The sequence below is a fragment of the Euphorbia lathyris genome, chromosome 9 (genome assembly GCF_963576675.1).
Source record: "Euphorbia lathyris chromosome 9, ddEupLath1.1, whole genome shotgun sequence".
NCBI classification, from domain to species: domain Eukaryota; kingdom Viridiplantae; phylum Streptophyta; class Magnoliopsida; order Malpighiales; family Euphorbiaceae; genus Euphorbia; species Euphorbia lathyris.
Genome location: NC_088918.1, coordinates 3503209 through 3523474, shown reverse-complemented (window position 1 = coordinate 3523474; position 20266 = coordinate 3503209). Strand labels below are relative to the sequence as shown.

General features: G+C 30.0%; 1 protein-coding gene across 1 annotated transcript; it reads left to right on the top strand.

The window, feature by feature from the left end:
* Nucleotides 1-6547: 6547 nt before the first annotated feature.
* LOC136206907 (probable beta-1,4-xylosyltransferase IRX10) lies at nt 6548-17781 on the top strand. The gene is made up of 4 exons (XM_065998116.1): nt 6548-6836; nt 13498-13886; nt 15928-16169; nt 17078-17781. Exons 1-4 carry the CDS (start codon nt 6689-6691, stop codon nt 17589-17591), a joined length of 1293 nt encoding a protein of 430 aa, XP_065854188.1. The 5' UTR covers nt 6548-6688; the 3' UTR covers nt 17592-17781.
* Nucleotides 17782-20266: the final 2485 nt, after the last annotated feature.

Sequence of the window (20266 nt, the reverse complement as noted above, 5' to 3'; positions counted from 1 at the left end):
ATAATAACAAAATTAGCAGAAACATCTTTCGTCATCACTGAAGCAATTGGCAGTAAACATAAGTTGAGAATATGGAGGAAATTAAACTCACCATTGAGAGTAAGAGGATTTCCACCTTCAATTCGAACAGAAAGAGTAAGCGAGAGAGATTTAAGTCAATTTCTACCTTTAATTCAAACAGGAAGAGTGAGCGTAAGTGATTCGGTTATGGGTTAGGGATTCAATCCTTTCTCCATTTCTTTGTGAGCGCGAGTTGTGAGAGAAAGACATAGATGTGTGAATTGTTTTTGACTGATAAATAGTAAAGGGTAATTTAGTCATTTTCGAATTCATAAACAGTAAAAAATCTAACAAACAGACGGAATGACTAAACAGTTCACCAAGAAAAAAGGTTAGGGGACCTTACCGTGTGTTTTTGAAAACACATGGACTAAATACTGTGTTTCATCAAAATATAGGGGACTAATAAATTAATTACCCGAAAAAAATAGAAATCTGGATTTAGGTGGACATAAAAATTAGAAATTTGGATTTAGAAAGTAACTAATAGGTTCAAAATATTAAAATTTTGAATTTTGGACAAGCCTAACACTTAATGAACCATCTTGGAAGACTAATTCAACATCCTGATAAAATTTTTTTAGATAGGGAGAGCCTAAACTACTTAAAATCAAAGTGGTTCTAGTGGCCAGAGGGACTCGGGCTCCCAAATCCCTCCTGTCTATTCCTCTAGATTTGTTCATGACTGGATCATGTGGGATTCAAGCTAAGCATATGGAACTTTAGGCATATAAATATTAGGCTTGCCCGCACCGTGATTAAGGAAACTAATTCTTAAGCCAACTAATTCTTAAGCCATCCGGATCTGGCTTGCTCAACTAATGTAATAGGCTTAAAATATTAAAATTTTGAATTTTGGACAAGCCTAACACTTAATGAGCTATCTTCGGGGACTAATTCAACATCCCGATAAATTTTTTTAGATAGGGAGAGCTAAAACTACCCAAAATCAAAGTGGTTCCGGTGGCGAGAGGGACTCGGGCCCCCAAATCCCTCTTGTCTATGTCTCTAGATTTGTTCATGACTGGATCGTGTGGGATTCAAGCTAAGCCTAATGGAACTTTAGGCATATAAATATTAGGCTTGCCCGCATCGTGATTAAGGAAACTAATTCTTAAGCCATCTCGATCTGGCTTGCTCAACTAATGTATTTATATTAATAAAATTCGATAAAAATTTAAATAAATTAAAATTAAATGATGATTATGATGCATCAAAACAAAATTTAATCAATTAATTCAACAAAATTTAATAAAAATTTCTTTAATAAACAAAAAAAAAATCAAATATCTAGGTTGGGCATACTTCAACTTTTGAGATAAAATTCAAACCTAACTCAATTTATGCGTAGGCTTGAACCGCTTAGTCCGGGTGGGTTAGACTAAATATCAAATATATATATCCAAATTGGGGATGTAAACAGGACGGGAAATGCATTTCCCATCTCCGTTTCCTAACTAGTCGGAGATTGTTTGTCGGCATTCCCATCCTGCGGGAATATCCATTCCTCATTTACAGATGTTTCAAAAACCTTATCCTCATTCTCTGTTTCCCATGCGAAATCACCGTTTAGGTTAACTTTAATTTAGCCCATTTAAATAAATAAAAAATATTTTATAAACATATAAGTATAAGCCCATTTAATTTATCAGGCTTATAAATTATAAGCCCATTCAGCTTATAAGGCTTAAAATTAGAGAAATTTACATAGAAATTCACTCTTGAAAACCTATTTATAACTATATCAAATCATAATTTTGAATTATGTCATACCAATAAAATCATTATTTTTATAAATTAAAATTTATAAATTATAGGTCTAGAATATATTGTCAAGATTTTGAGATTTATGAATTGGGGTTTAAAATTTTTAAATTAGGTGTAAAGCATATTTTATTTGGTATATATAGAAAAAATGACATATTGAAAATTAAGTTTGATGATATGATTTAGTTGTAATTTTGTAGTCAATTATAATATTTATGTAAAAAGCCCTAAAATTAATAATAGTAAAATTATAAACAACAACAACAACAAAGTCTTAGTCCCAAAATGATTCAGGGTTGGCTAACATGAACCATCATATAAAACCGTGAAATCATATCATGTCAGCGACACAAATTCTCTCCCTCCACTCTGTCCTATCCACTACCATATTTTCTCTAATCCTCAATAAACTCATATCACTCTCGAACACCCTCCTCCAAGTTTGCTTAGGTCTTCCCCTACCCCTCAGAACTACATCCCTTTGCCACTCTTCAGTCCTCCTAACTGGCGCATCAAGCGCTCTTCGTCTTATATGGCCAAACCACCTTAATCGGTTTTCCCTCATTTTATTCTCAATAGCTGTAACCCCTACTTTTGTCCTAATTATTTCATTACTCACCCGATCCTTTCTCGTATGACCACACATCCATCTCAACAAACGCATCTCTGCCACTGACATCTTATGAATGTGACAATGTTTCACTGCCCAACACTCCGTACCGTATAACAATGCTGGTCTGATTGTCGTGCGGTAGAATTTTTCCTTCAATTTATTAGGCATGTCGGGGTCACAAAGGAAACCCGTAGCACTCTTCCACTTCGCCCATCCCGATTTAATCCTATGAGCAACATCTCCATTTACTTCTCCATCCGTTTGGATAATAGATCCTAAATACCGGAAGCAATCTGATGCTTGAACAACTCTCCCATCTAGGGTGATTGTCCATGCCTCCCTACTCCTATCGCCGCTAAACTTACACTCCAAATATTTTGTCTTGCTTCGGCTCAACTTAAAGCCTCTAGATTCTAAAGTTTGTTTCCATAGTAAAATTATAAACGTAATAAAAAATTATAAATTCGATTATCACTGTCCCGTTACGTTAGAACGAGAACAACGAGAACCTACAGTTTGCTTTTTTTCCTGGGGATTAACGGAGATCTCCACAGGACGTGAATACCTTTCTCCATCCCCGCCATGGGAGACCAAATTATCCGTATCCCGTTCTATGGGGATTCTTATCGGAGATTCTCCGTCTCTATCGGATCGGGTCACGTAATCCAAATCCAACATAAAGGGCGGACTTAGGCGACCAAATTATCCGTATCCCGTTCTATGGGGATTCTTATCGGAGATTCTCCGTCTCTATCGGATCGGGTCACGTAATCCAAATCCAACATAAAGGGCGGACTTGGGCGACCAAACAGATCAATGGTTCCATGAACATTTTGATTTAAGCTAACCGATCCTCGAACAACTTTAAGTACCAATTTTGCCCTCGATTCATCTTAGTTTGTTAATTAAAAAAAACAAAGGAGAAGGACATGGCATCAGAGTGGCAAAAAAAAAAAAAGTTTCAATTTTTTCCTACATGGATTCAAACAGTGTTGTTTGCTGTGCAAATCCGTCTCCATTCTTTTATTTCCTTCTTATTAGACGAATAATTATCGTGTTCGAGTCGTGTTCGTGTCGTATCATTTCAGGTTCGTATTAAAAAATTAAACCCAAACTCAATCCAAAAACTTTCGTATCACAATCGAATTAACCTGTTCGGGTTAGTATCGCTTTCGTATCGTATTTTCAGGTTACATGTAATTTTGTTATATATATATATATATATATATATATATATATATATATAGGGGAGGGATCAAGTGAGAACCCTCCCTTAGATGAGAACACTTTCTTAGGTGAGAACCACTAAAACTACGTAGTTTTGAGGCTAAAAATTAAAAAAACAACAATTGCTGCCATCATGGGGGTTCAAACCTTGGACCCTTAATTTACACTCTATCTTACTTACCACTGAGCTAACTACTTTTCTTGTGTAATATGTGCCGCGCTGATTAATATACCATCGCACTATAGCTTTCATTGTTAATATTTGACGCATGCACTTATTAATATTGATTAAATATGCATAATAATGAATTATTAATAGAAAAAAAAGAAATGTGCATAATAATGAATTATTAAAAAAAAAATCAAAAACATGCTCCAATTTCTTATTTATTTAATTCCTTTATATTTTGTAATTTATGTTATATAAATTCATTATATTTTTTTAAACATACGTTATAACATATAATTTAACTTTTTTTTGAAACAACATATATTTAGAACGTACGACATATTTTTTAGAACATACGTTATGTTTTTTAGAACATGTGTTATGTTTTTTCGAACATGAGTTATAAATTATATTTTTGGAACAAATGAAAAAACGATCCAAATATCTACTGATTTTTTTAGAACATTATACTTAATTTTTGGAATACAAACTACAAACTTTAGAACATACGTTATGTTTTTTCATGTGTTATGTTTTTTCGAACATGAGTTATAAATTATATTTTTTGAACAAATGAAAAAACAATCCAGATATCTACTGATTTTTTTAGAACATTATACTTAATTTTTGGAACACAAACTACAAACTTTAGAACATACGTTATGTTTTTTAGAACATACGTTATGTTTTTTAGAACATGTGTTATGCTTTTTCGAACATGAGTTATAAATTATATTTTTGGAACAAATGAAAAAACAATCCAGATATCTACTGATTTTTTAGAACATTATACTTAATTTTTGGACCACAAACTATAAACTTTAGAACATACGTTATGTTTTTTTAGAACATACGTTATGTTATTTAGAATATGAGTTATAAATTATATTATAGAACAAATGCAAAAATGGTCCATATATTTACTGTTTTTTTAAACATTATACTTAATTTTTAGAACACAAATTATAAAGTTAAGAACACATGTAACAATATTTAGAACATCGTCCTTAACATTTTAAAACATAAATTACAAAAATATGGAGGAATTAAATATACGTTAGGTGCATTTTTGCACTTTATCCCAAATATGTATGTCCAAACTCAACCTATAAAGACGGACTTGGGCGATCGAACAGACCAATGAATCCACGAACATTTCTAATCAAGTTAATGGCCTTATTTGAGAAATAATTGTTAGTTGATTATCTTTTTGGTTAGTTCATTTGACTAATTGATTGTGTAAACTTGTTTGGTAAAACTTAGCTGATTGTTAATAGATGTTTGTGTAAAATAAACAATAAAAACATGGTAAAGCCTTTATTTGTGGTTAAAGGGTAGCAATTATGGGTAAAAATATCATTGAAAAGAGATTGAGCAATAATAGACCCTGTTTGTTAAATAGCTGGTAGCTGATTACATTACCTATTAGCTTATTACTTTTTGGTTAGCTGATTTGACTAGCTAATTGTATAAAATGACAAATAAGGACATGGTAAAACATTTATTTGCGATTAAAGAATATTAATTAATGATAAAAATATCCAAAAAATAGATGGAGCAACAAGTTAATTGAAAAAGCTCCTAAAATGAGCTTTTTCAAAATTAGCTTTTTGTACCTGATAAGCTCTTTCAAAACTCTTTTCACCAAATACCACTATTAGAGGTTTGACTAGTCAAAACCTCTAAAGTGGCTCAAACCTCTAATTTCGACCGGTTAAACTGCGAACCGGTCAGGTCTCCTCTCCATGCTGGTTTTTAATATGTTCTACAAACCGAACCGAACCGTTTGAATCAACCAGGTCAGTCTGAACCGGTCCGGTTAAACGGTTTGGTCCGATTACATTCACACATGTTTAACTTAAAAAAAAACAAACATATTTAAGGTGGGATTCAAACCTAAGGCCTTAGAGACCACTATGTACATCTTACCATTAAACTAGCTCTTAATTTGGGATTAAAAACAATATTATATACTTATATATCATATTGATACTTAAAATTTAAAATTTTACTTAGAATTTATTTTTTATATTATTAAAAACTTAATTAATCTTTACAAAGTTAATTTTGTATTTAAATTTTAAACATATATAAAATAAAATTTTAAACTCTTAGTAAATTTTATAATTTAAATGAAATTAATATATATATATTATTTATGATGTCATCTGGTTCAACCAATCCGAGTTAACCGGTTGAACCAATTAATCCTTGACCCAGTTGTTAATCTGGTTCGACGTCCGGTCCAATTTTTAAAACATTGCTAATTTTAGTCTAGAAAGTTCTTTAGCAAACAGGGCCAAAGACTTGCCGTTTCCTTGTCATTTTATACAAAAACAATTAGCTAGGTTTTACCAAATAAATTTACATAATCAGCTAGTCAAATTAGCTACAAAAAAAACTAATCAGCTAACAGCTATTTACCAAATTTGACCCAGTTTTACCTCAAAAAACTCTTTACCAAACATGACCAATATCTAAATTTCGATTTGAGTTAAACTCATCGTTACAACTAACTCTAAAGACCATTTTACCCCTAATTCATTTTAATTTGTTAATTAAAAAACAAAGGAGATGGACATGGCATCAAACTAGCAAAACAAACAAAGCTTTCAATTTTTACCCACATGGGTTGATTCAAACAGTCTTGACTGCATTTTCTCTTTTTCTTCAAGCAAATCCTTCTTCTTCTTCTTCTTTTATTTATTTATTTCATTTTCAATCAAAATTTCCCCTCTTTATTTAAACAATTAAACCCATATTTTTTTTGCCTATTTTCTAAGTAATCTTCTCAACTACTGCTTAAACGACATCCCAACTGTACTTTTTTTCTCATAAATACTACCGTTTTGATGGATCTTTCTCACCCATTTCCATTTTCAGTTCGGGTTTTGGTCTCAAAAATGAAGGTACCTCTGTGTTTTTTTGCTCTTCTGTTTGTTTCTTCCTTCTTTTACAGAAGTGGAGCTGATCGGAATCCACGAACAGAGCGCATTTCAGGTTTTTTTTTTTTCCTTTCCTGCCATTTTTGTTAGGGTAAATTACAATTATAATGTTTGAACGGTTAAAATTATATTCTAAAGAACTTTAATTTATTCGAAAGTTAGGAGATAAAAAAAGGTTGTTTAGTGGAAGAGAGTTTCGGAAATGGTGATTTGCTTAAACACGAAATATGGTTTTAAGAGTATCTACAAGAGACTCAAGGTTATCTTTAGCAATATTCTTAGTATTCCTTCATTATTTATTATTTGGGTACACCTATAGCTACAGAACTTTACTTTTAACATCGTGGTCACTGAACTTCAATTCTCAATAGTGTTGCTATTAGAGTTTTACATTTTTTTTAACATTGGTGGTCACTCAACGTTTCAAAACGACCGTTAACACCCTCAAAATAAAATAAAATAAAAAGTGAAAATTTAATGATATTCTAAGTAACTTTAATTCTTGAAAATTTTCGTTGAGGTCATTTAGGTGTTGTTTGGTTATTAGATAGTGAAATTTTAGGGAGAGATAACTCCAAAAAATTTGATTTTGGAAAATAAAAAATGTAGTTTCATAGTAAATGTCGTTATGAACAACTTTAATTCTTAAAATTTTTCATTTTGAAGTTGTTAACGGTCATTTTGAGAAGTTAGTTAAAATTAAGTTATCACTAGTGTTAAAAAGTGTAAAGTTTAGTGGTAATACCGTTAAGAATTGAAGGTCAGTGGTCACAATGTTAAAATGAGTAAAGTTCAGTGGTCATGAATGTAATTTACCCTTTATTATTTAGCATTAATAATTTGTGAGTATTGTTATATTTACTAATAATGAAATAGAAGAAATTAAATAATAAATTATTAATAAAAAATGAAATAAAAATGTACTGGGAGCTTTTCAATAAGAGATGATTAAGATGCTTTTGGCCATCTCTAACTATACTCTATAATCTATTTTTAAAGTAAAAGTGTACTCCAATGGTGCTCTAAAACTTTACTCTATTTTTAGAATTAGGTTTTTAATACTCTATATATAAAGAATCAAAATGTCTTACTCTATTTTTAGAGTAAGGTTTAATGATTGTTTAAGAATAAAAATATCATTTAATATAATAAATGGTACATAAAATTAATATAATAATAATAATAATAAATTATATTTTATTAATAGAAATAATCATTTTAGAGTTATAAATATAGTAGATGGTTGGAGAAGTGTTATTGTAGTATTTAACTTTCTCTCCTCAAATTTTAACTTAAGAAGTCAACTGTTGTTGAAGACTCTAAACAACTTTAAAAGAATCATTTTGAGATCAATGGTCACTTTAACTTAATCAATAGTTAAATGAGTCTTTATATTAATAAAATGCAAAAATTAGAGATCATAATCAGACTTATAGATATCAAGGGTGCAAAGTGTTTATTGCGCGTACCCCAATTCAAGGAGCCAAATTTTAAATGAAAATCATAATTAGTTATAAAATTATAATAAAATCGTATTATCAAAATTAATTTTTAATATGTTAGTATTTTCTATATATCATAATTTTTTTGGGTAAGATGAGAAAGCAACAAACAAAAAGAAATATCATAATTTATTTATGATTATATCCTAATTTTAAAAAAATAGATTCAATTTATAAATTTTATACTCTGAAAAATATATTTTAAATGTTTAATTTATAAATTTAGATTTTTAAAATATATTAAAAAATATTTACTTAATTTGATATAATTGAAATTAAAATTTAATATAATGGTAAATAGTTTTTAAAAAAATAATTGATTTTTTTAAGGATATTTACAGCGTAATTCAAGTTTTAGAAATTATTTATAAGTTTGTAAAATAAAATTATGAATAGGTCAAGTCAGGAAGTAAAGAATTTTCATGCCTATTTTACCAACTAAATCACTTAGAAAATTTGACATTTACAAGATAAAGATTTCATATTTTTGATATATTATTACTTAAAATACTAATATTGATTAAACAATAAATATTAGTATATTTATGAATTTCATGTAAAGAACTTTTTTTTTTATATAAATTTCTCTAAACAATACCCAACTAAAAAATCCAAATTGATGGCCCAACTTATTTTCACAAATAAAACCAATTATTTTTAAGTTACTTTCACAAATAAAACTCGGAAAATTATATAGAAAATCATTTTTTAAAAATTATCTATGTCAAATAATAATTTGAATTATGTTAAATTAAATAAATTATTATTTTTAATATAGGTTAAATTTTATAAGTTATGAGCCTAATAATTTTTAGAGTTCAGGATTTATGAATTGAAGTCTTAATGTTTTAAATTAAAATATAAACTATAATTTATTTATAATATATTTAAAATTAATTTTAACAGCATAATTTAGTTTTAATTTTATACTTAATTATAATTTACATATAAAAAGCCCGCAAAATTCTCACTTAATAGGGCTCAATTTATTTTCAAAAAATAAAGCCAAGTAAGGCCCCAACTTAGTTTGAAAATGTGTTAAGGTTTTTATTAACACATTAGTTTTTTTTTGTCGGTGCAATACACAGATTTATCTTAACATATAAATATTAACAAAAATATAATATAAATTAAATATTATTATTTTATTTTTACATTTAGTTTAAATAATCTTTTTATAGATAAATATAATAATATAATTAAAATTAATATATTATATATTATATTATATTTTTTATCAGTAAAAAAAAAAAGAGGAAGTGAGACCTTACCTCCATCATTACTGTTTTATATTATATATAGATTTTCAGTAGTATTTAACGAGAACTTAAATTATTAAATTAATTTAGTCATTCAGAGTAATAAATCTAGATCTAATAGAAAATAATCAAATTCATTTGGTCAATATAGATTAATTGTCCAATTTTTATAGGGAAACTTGCATAGAAATTCAATTTTAAAAATTATCTAAAATTAAGTAATAATTTAAATTATTTCAAATTAAATAAATTGTTATTTTTAATATATTTTAATGACTATAATTTATAAATTAGAGATATATGTTATATTTTTTTTATGATTTAAGATTTATGATTGAGGTCTAGAACTTTAAATTAGGATGTAAAATCATATTTTATTTGTGATATATAAAAAATAATGACATATTGAAAATTACTTTTGCTAGTGTGATTTAATTATAATTTTATAACTAATTATGATTTTCATATAAAAAACCAATTTTTATATTTTGTACATTCCCAAAAATGTTTAAGATGAGATCCTAATCTCTAGTTTTGAAGTTTAGTTATTGAATTTTTGTGCAACCTAAAAATTAAAAAGAGTCAAGATGTCTCAACCATATATCTCGATGCCAGTCTTGATCACATGCACTTTAATGAGCAAGTAGAATCTGCGCATTCACCGTTAGATCTAGGCTTATTAGAATCCTAAAGTAGAGATTCAAAGCATCCTGATGCTTAGATTTAATAAGTCTATATCTAACGGTGAATGAGCAACTTCACTTACTCATTAAGGTGCATGTGAAAATTCATGATCTCGATGATACCATACTTTTCAAATATTAATTATGTTTAAAATATTTATTCTATTACTACTACAGTTACAAACAATATGTCCAAAATATCAATATTTAAATCAGCTGTATACAAGTTAATCACGTAAAAAAAACACGTCTAAAATATTTACTATGTTATTAAACATGTATATACATAACCTGTCAAAATATAATAACTGCTTTAATTTAGCGACAAAACTTGTTGGGAAGAGCTGATGTGACTAGGGATGACAATGGGTAGGGTACCCGTGTGTAGTGTCAATTCCAAACCCTTATCCGTTTATTTTTTAATTACTCGTACCATTCTCATTATCCTAATGGGTATATATTTTGCATCTCATACCCGTCACATTTTATTCACGGGTACCCGCGAGTATCCTTACTCGTTAAGAATCAATAAATAAAACAAAAAATATGTCACGTCCGTATCTAAATTTCTAGAATTTATATTTTGATATTAGTACATATTATATATTATTGGATGTGTGAAGTTAATTTGGTGTTATAGGAAAAGTTTGAAGTTAATTCGATGATTTTATGTGTAAATTAAAAGTTAGAATAATTTTAAAAGATTATATAAAAATGGAGGATCAAACTGAATCTTTTCCAATTTTAGATATATATCAACCGAGAATTGATGATGATGATCATCATATTAGTTTCCTTTTTCCTTTTCTTTTTCTTGTCCGCCTCTTCATTTTCTTTTATCGTTCCTGAACCGTTTCTCTACCGTTTTTTTTGATTTATGGATATTCGACCGTCCGAATCACTTGAAATTTAAACCATAGTATCCTTATATATAGATCTAAGTCCTAGCCGAAGAGTTTTTGAGTTTCTGCAGTGTTTGGAGGAAAATGTCTTAGACAGAGTTTAAAGAAGAATTGAACGGTTCAATTAGTGACCAAAGTAAGTAACTATCAACTATATTTTGAGGTTTATGTATATAGATATATATATAATCAAAGAAGTTTCAGAAATTGATATTTGAAGGTTCTACAATAATTTTATAAAATTGAGATTTTTCACGATCTTGCTTTTATTGTGAAATTACGGTTCAAATGAAGCTATTGATTATGCTTCTATGTAAATTTCAGATTTTACTTGATTATGTTGATTTAAGGCTTAATTTGGTTGATTTACATATATACATATATATTTTTGGTTTCAATATATCTCTATATTGAACAAAATGAATTTGATGATTTCTTACGAATTGTTTTTGGATTGAGAAATCTGTTGCGGTTATTGTTGTTATTATTTTGGGTTGAAGTCCAAATATGATTTTTATGATACAAAAGAGCTAATTGAAGCCAAATAATTTTTGGTTATCAAATAGTTTGGAATTTGATTGTGAAATGATATTTGAGCACGTTATGATTTTATGATTTTATATCCATCGAGAGTTATCCGGATCGATGGTTCTATATTTGAAGACCATGTTCAGTGAGGGACATGGCCTGTGTACACAGTTTGAAAGACCTATTGGATATGGCAAAGAAGTGTCGGGTAAGAGCATATGGGACATGCAATGTTAAGAGACGTCTCGATTATATATGTGGTTATTGATTGATACTTAAGGGGAGAAACTCGAGAATGGATACAATGTTTTAAGTTCATTTGGATTGTGTTTTACGTTATGATTGATTTTGATATAAAGTTTTACGTTTAATTGATTACGATTTGGTTTGATAAAACGCTTATTTGATTATAATATTTTATAAGGTTTTGAACTCAAGAATCGATACAAGATTTTATATTTTTGGTTTTTGGTTTACTACTTTGACTATATTATGAACTTTGGTTTTGAATATATTTTATAAGATTTTAATTAAATCCATTTTTAAATGTATATATGTAGCTATGTTCAGTAAGTTGGTTTTTATAGCTGATAGTTTCTTACTGAGATTTTTGTCTCACCTCTTTAAATGTTTTAATGTTTTTAGGTGATAAAGTACATGATATAGAGAAGGTTACTGGCCAATTAGCCGAGGTTGGAGACTCCTAAGTGTTGATTATGATCTTTCTATTTCACGCACGATGCCGATTGAGGTCGTTTAGGGTCGGGTGTGACAAAATATTACAAATTTAACAAAATATAAATTTAATAAATCATCCATCTAAAAATTGAACAAATTGAACCTTAATCAATAAAAATAAAATAGCTTAGTGGCATTACTTAATGGTCGAAGAACAAAAGGTTGGTATTCAAATCGCACATCTTACATCTAAAACACAATAATATTTTTCAATATATAAAAACGTTATGACGGGTAACGGGTACCGGGTACCCTAGGGGGTCTTCCTATACCCGTCCCATTACCCGTTAGGTTTTGATCTCATACCCGTCCTATACCCTTTTATACAAGGTACGGATAGTTCCATTAGGGTCGGGTAGTGCCGGGTACCCGCGGGTAGAGTAGCTGTTGCCATCCCTAGATGTGACAACCGAATAACTGTCAAATCAGTCAGTTCAAATTTTCTATTGAGTAGAGATCAAATTGATATTGTTTGTCAATGTTAGGCTTAAAATTAGACAATTTCTACGTTAAAAGTAAAATGGCACGATTTCATATATTATGAGTAAATGTGCATTTATCAAAAACGTTAAGCGCAAATTTGGTTTATCTTTTTTTGGCATTTCTATATTAGCAAATCAACCTTAATTTATTCCAAAATTTTATATACGTCAACGTAAAAATGACCTATCACTGTTTATTAAAGCACTAATCCACTAACTTTGTATGTGTTGTCTGGTCGTGTGCACAATTACCATCTTCTTATCATTGTTTATGATTCGTGATTCGAATCATATAATTCGATTCAATTCATCTCTATTCGAGCCGGATCTATAGGACGAATCTAAATTATAACAAAATCTTATGATTCACGATTCGAATAATACGATTAGATTCGATTCAGCTCTATTTCGAGTCGTATTTCCTTCACGGTTCATCAAAAACTACAACAATACTAACTACTAAACTCACTCTCCTCTAGTCTGATTTTTATTATTAAGATAGAATATTTGTGTTTTCAATGATGTCTGAAATTAACCTAACTTGCCATTGTTAAAACAATAATCTACTGAATTCGTGTCGTGTTGTCGAATAGTGTCGTGATGGTTGGTTCCAAATATGCAGGAAGTGCTGGAGATGTACTAGAAGATAATCCAGTAGGAAAATTAAAAGTATACATATATGATCTCCCAAATAAATACAACAAAAAACTACTACAAAAAGATCCAAGATGTCTCAACCATATGTTTGCAGCTGAGATTTTCATGCATAGATTTTTACTATCTAGCCAAGTTAGAACACTCAATCCAGATGAAGCAGATTGGTTTTATACCCCAATTTATACTACTTGTGATCTTACTCCTACTGGTTTACCATTGCCTTTTAAATCTCCAAGAATGATGAGAAGTGCAATTCAACTTATTTCTACCAATTGGCCTTACTGGAATCGGACCGAAGGCGCCGATCATTTCTTTGTCGTTCCTCATGATTTCGGAGCGTGCTTCCATTATCAGGTATCGTGTTTTTTGGTTTCTTGATGGGGTTTTAATGGAAGAAACGACGGGATATTGATGAGTTTTTTAAATTATTTTCCGTTTTGTATTTGTTTTGAAAATGTTTCTGGAGTTGTTGCCTTTTTTTTTGACCGAAAAGCTTGTTTGGTAGATGAAGGAGTTATCACGATATATTTAAAACTCGTCCGCCCGTTACATAGGCGGATGAGTTTTGGAATTGGCGGCCCCATTATATATATATAGGTTAAAAAAATTATTTGGCTCATGATTGATCTAAAATGTTGGTTTTTGATATCTGATCTAATATTTGGTAACATTTTTCCTCACCTATCCAAAATTCTTATTTTCGTCCCGAACCTATTCAAAATTTATGAAATCTTAACGAGTATGGATGGTTGAGATTTCACCAATTTTGGATAAGTCATGGGACAAATATAACCAAATAATGTGGTAGGGGAAAGGCTAATATTTTAGGCCGGTCATGAGGCAAATATTATCAAATAATAGGTCGGGAACCAAGAACCAACACATTAAATCCGCTAGCTACATAGGCGGGTGATTTTTAGAATTGGCAGCCTCCACCATATATATTGGTATTTAGAGATAAGGTGTAAAAATATCTCTAATGTTGACAGTTAGGAGCAATTTTAACGGTAAAGCTGACAGCTAAGAACAGTCTTACGTCCAATGTCTGCAAGTTTGATCAATTTCACACATTGTTATAAAACACTGAAATTTTGTTTTTTATTCTGCACCAATTGCATATCACTTGGTTTTTTTAAAAAAATCCACATTTTTTGTTATTGGGTTAAGGTGTAAAAATATCCTAGCGTTTTGGGTCAAGAGCAATTTTACCTCTAACGTCTAAAATGGCGCAATTTTACTCCTAATGTTGAAAACCAAGAGCAGTTTTACCCCTAACGTTGATAAATTGGGTCAATTTCAGACACTATTATAAAACATAGATATTTTGGTTCCTTATTCTGCACCAATTGCATAACAATTCATTCTAAAAAAAGGATTTCATGTTTTTTATAATCTAATAATAGAATTGGAGATTAATATTTATAAATTCAGTGAATTTTTTGAATTTTTTTGTCTAATTCGTACAAAAAGATAGTATATATATATATATATTTTTTTTCAAATCTCAACATATGTTTGTGATTTTGTGAGTGATAAAATGATGCACATGTGAAATGTAGATAACAAGATTCATGACCGAGAAGACAGTTTGATAAATTATTTCTCAAATTGACCTAATTTATTAACGTCAGAGGTAAAATTGCTCTTGGCTTCCAACATTAGGGATAAAATTGCATCATTTTAGACGTTAGAGGTAAAATTGCTCCTCACCGAAAACGTTAGGGGTATTTTTGCACCTTAATCCTTTGTTATTTAGTACTAGAATTGAAAATTGATATTTTTATATTTCACGAAATATTTGGATTTATTCCAATTGGTACAAAATACACTATAATTTTTTTATTTTTCTTTCACGGCTATTTATATTTTTGTGATATGTTAATAATGAGGGATAAAATGACGCGCAAGTAAAGTATAGATGACAAGATTCATAACTAAAAAGATAATTTGATGAATTATTTCTTAAATTGACAAAACTTGCCAATGTTAAGGGTAAATTTGTTCCTTGCTGCCAACGTTATGAGTAAAATTGTCATTTTAAACGTTAAGGTAAAAATGTTCTTGACTATCAACGTTGAGCGTATTTTTGCACCTTATTCCTTATATTTATGTGAGCATACAACCTGTGTGTAGATAAAACTTTCAAATTTTAATACGGATTGGGCCTTTGACTATCAGCTTAAGCTGGTACTTAAGGCACAATTCATATTAAAGTTCGATAGAAACATTGAATTATACAATTTGGCTGGTTTTGATAGGCCTTTTGGTAAAAAAATTGTTATAACTCCGGTAATAGTTTTCAAAACGAGCACAAAACGGGAAATTGTTTCGATTTTTGGTACAAATGTGTCAATATTTCGCAAACGATGGTATGTGATTACTCGAAATTTTGTAGGAAGAGAAAGCCATCGAACGAGGAATATTTCCGTTGCTCCGACGTGCTACATTGGTGCAAACTTTCGGACAACGGAATCATGTATGCTTGAATGAAGGTTCAATTACAATTCCTCCATATGCCCCGCCTCAGAAGATGCATGCGCGTCGAATTCCACTCGACACGCCAAGGTCGATCTTTGTCTACTTTCGTGGCTTGTTTTACGACGTCAACAATGATCCGGAAGGTGGTTACTACGCAAGGTATGTGTAATGCTCATCAACAATATAATGAGTACAATATTAATTAAACTAAACTATTAAAATGACGAATTTACCTTAAAAAAATTTCTCCTAAAACTTTATTTTTTTACGTAAATTTTTGAGTAAATTACATTCATAGACACTAAACTTCACTTATTTTTACGGTATGACCACTAAACGTTAAATGTAACATAAAAACCCACTTAATTTTACCATTTCTAATATTATGACCACTAAACTTTAGATAACGTCTCAAAATGACCGTTAACGATATCAAAATAGAAAATTTCAAGAATTAAAGATGTTTAGCATGAAATTTACTATGAAACCACATTTTTTATTTTCCAAAATCGTCATTTATGGATCTTTCTCTCTCTAAAAATTCATTTTCTCTCTCCTAACCAAATAACGACTAAATGACCTCAAAACGAAAATTTTGAAAAATTAAAGTTGCTTATAATATCATCAATTCTTAGAATGTTTTATTTTGAGGCCGTCAACCGTCATTTGAAGGCGTTGATTGAAGTTTATTGACTATTAATTTCATCAATTTTTGGACTGTTTTATTTTGAGGTCGGCAACGGTCATTTTGAAGCGTTCATTGAAGTTAATAACTATAATGTTAAAAAATGTAAAATAGAGAGATTTTTATGTTATGTTTTGAAGTTTAGTGGTCATACTATGAAAATAAGTAAAATTCAGTGCCCATTGGTGTAATTTACCCGCAAAATTTCTTGTTTTTCTTAATTAGAATTGTTTGCATTAATTACTAAATCTATCTTATCATAAATAAGTGTAAAATTAAGAACAAAATGTCAAAAGTGAATCGGTATAACAAAACGACGTATAAAAATTGACGATATTGAAAATTCTAAAGCGACATTTATTTGAGTTTGTTGAATTTGCAGAGGGGCAAGAGCAGCTGTTTGGGAGAATTTTAAGAACAATCCACTTTTCGATATCTCAACGGAACATCCAACTACGTACTACGAAGATATGCAGAGAGCTATATTTTGCTTGTGCCCTCTCGGTTGGGCACCGTGGAGTCCACGATTAGTCGAAGCAGTGGTGTTCGGGTGCATTCCCGTGATCATAGCCGACGACATTGTTTTACCGTTTGCTGATGCTATCCCATGGGAGGAAATTGGAGTGTTTGTAGCAGAGGAAGACGTGCCTAACTTGGATACTATCTTAACTAGTATACCGACGGAGGTGATTTTAAGGAAACAACGACTTCTCGCCAATCCGTCGATGAAACGAGCAATGCTTTTTCCGCAACCTGCGCAATCCGGAGATGCATTTCACCAGATATTGAATGGATTGGCTCGTAAATTGCCGCACGAGAAAAGCATTTATCTTAAGTCGGGTGAGAAGATGTTGAATTGGACCGCAGGACCTGTGGGGGACTTGAAACCTTGGTAGTAATCTGTGTTGCACGAAAACGGACATCATGAAACGTTATAGGAGTTTCCGTGCAATATTTACCTAAAATATATACATACAACCCACTTTTTTTTGTGCTGTGTTTTGTCTTAAAATTTTGGTGTAGAGATGATTGTTATTTTGTACATCTGGATATTATACATAATCAATACATACCTCCTCATAAATTCTACTATAGGTTTGGTTTTTTTTTTTACCTGTCTGGTTTAACTGTTGTTCGCTGTTGTTGTTTACTGTTTGCTGTTTGAAAAAACTGATTTTCAAAAAATCAGATTCTCTCCCTTTTGTAAAAAACTAATGTTTAGTCATGAAAAACAAACAAAAGGTGTTTAACCAAACACCTAGAACTCACTTTTTGGAGTTAAAAACCAAAAATGAGATGAAAATGGAGTAACCAAACACTCCTTTTTGTTTTTTTATAAGATGAAAAAACACCTTTAACATTGAGATTTAGGAAAGAGCGAGCTTTGGCGCAACTGTAAACGTTGTTGTCGAGGTCACGGGTTCGAGTCTTAGGAGCGGCCTTTTGCCAAAAAATTGGTAGGGGAAGGCTTGCCCCTAGTACACCTTTATGGTGGGATCCCTCCCCGGACCCTCGCTTAAGCGGGGACGCATAGTGCACCGGACCGTTTTTTTTTAACATTGAGATTTAAGAGTAATTTATTTTTAATATCTAGGTAATTAACACCGGTGGTTATAAAAGTTTGGATAATATCCCAAAAGGTCACAAAAGTTTAATTTGTCCCAATAAAAATCATTTTAGTTTGTTTTTATCTCAATAAAGTTAATTTGGACTAGAGGTGGCAAAAGTACACACGACCCGATTACACGAAATTTTAGTGTTTGAGTTTAACTTAATAGGTGTAATGTGTTATTTTTGGGTTGACATGAAATTTTTGGATTGAGTTAGGGTTGATATGCTAACCCGAAAACGATAGAAAATGACACGGATATTTAAAATTATTGTTATATTCTCTCGTATTTTTATATGTCATTTTATTAATAAATATAATAAAATTATAATTATTACTTGCAAGTATGATTCGAACCTCCTAAATTGTTATAAACACATTACATTACCCTCCTAACATGATATTAACGGACTTTTCGATAGTATTAACATCCTAATCTAAAAATGACATAAAGTATTTAAAAATAGTATCATATTTCTTATATTTTTAAAAGTTATCGTTAATATATATGCATAACAAACTTATATGTAACCCGATCGAAAACACGATACGAAATCGAAACTAACATGAACAGATTAACACGATTGTGACACGAAAGTTTTTGCATTAGGTTTGGATTTACTTTTTTTAACACAAACCCCAAAATGACACGAGACTAACACGGCTCGAACATGATAATGGCAAGTTAAAACGTGATTATCCCTAAATTAAATAAAATCGATTACTTGCTTAATAGCCTGAAAATTCGTGTAATTTTCTATAATAAACAATATTAACAATTTCAAACATCTCTCGTTATTTATATGGATAAAAAAAAACTAATGTGTTTTCACGTTTTGTCAAATGGGTACCCGTAAAAAAAAAATTTCCAAATAGAGACCGAGCTTTTTACGACTAGGAAATGACTGTGATTTTTTGCTTTGCTAAAAACAATAATCTCAAAATTAAAATGAGCATTGACGACTTCAAAATTAAAAAGTTGAAGAACTAAAATGAGTATTGACAACCTCAAAATTCAAAAACTTGATAATATTCTAAAAAACTTTAATTCTTCAACTTTGTACTTTTGAGATCATTTAGGTGTTATTTAGTTAGGAGAGAGAAAGTGAATGTGTATAAAAAGAAATATCTGAAATAATGATTTTGGAAAATAAAAAAAAATAGTTTCATAGTAAATGTGGTACTAAACAACTTTAATTTCTGAAATTTTTCATTTTAAAATCGTTAACTATTATTTTTAGTGTCAAACTAAAAGATCATCGTTTCTAATAAAACGAAAACATCAATCCGTTTGAACGGAAAAAATTTACATTGGTATCTGCTCGACAAAAATTCCATTAATCAACGAGGAAGACTATGACTATGATGGAGCCAAATTCCAATTAGCTTACTGTTTCTGTTAACGATGGAATCCATCGAATAAATTCAATCTTGGCTTTTGTGGATTTTGCGATCGTGTTCGAAAAAGTAAATTTTCAAAATTAAAAATTATTAGGTCAAGGTTCAATTTTACCTGTAACGTCTAAAATAGTGCAATTTTACTCCAACGTTTATAGCCAAGAGTAATTTTACCCCCTAACGTTGATAATTTAGGTCAATTTCAGATACTATTATAAAACACAGATATTTTTGTTCCTTATTTTATACCAATTGCATATTAATTCGTTCTAAACAAAGAATTTCATGTTTTTTTTTTTGTAATTTGATAATAGAATTGGAGATTAATATTTATAATTCGGTGAATTTTTTTATTTTTTTTGTCTAATTCGTACAAAAGGCAGTATAATTTATTTTATTTTATTTGTTATTTTTTTCACATCTCAACATATGTTTGTGATTTGTTACTGATAAAATGACGTACTTGTGAAGTGTAAATACAAGATTCATGACCGAGAACACAGTTTGATGAATTATTTCTCAAACTGACCCAATTCATCAACGTTAGGGGTAAAATTGCTCTAG

Excerpts from the sequence above, each read along its gene's own strand:
- LOC136206907 (XM_065998116.1), top strand. The coding sequence starts at position 6,689 with ATGGATCTTTCTCACCCATTTCCATTTTCAGTTCGGGTTTTGGTCTCA. Across the intron at positions 6,837-13,497 it reads ACGAACAGAGCGCATTTCAG|GAAGTGCTGGAGATGTACTA; the intron begins GTTTTTTTTTTT and ends CCAAATATGCAG. Across the intron at positions 13,887-15,927 it reads GAGCGTGCTTCCATTATCAG|GAAGAGAAAGCCATCGAACG; the intron begins GTATCGTGTTTT and ends GAAATTTTGTAG.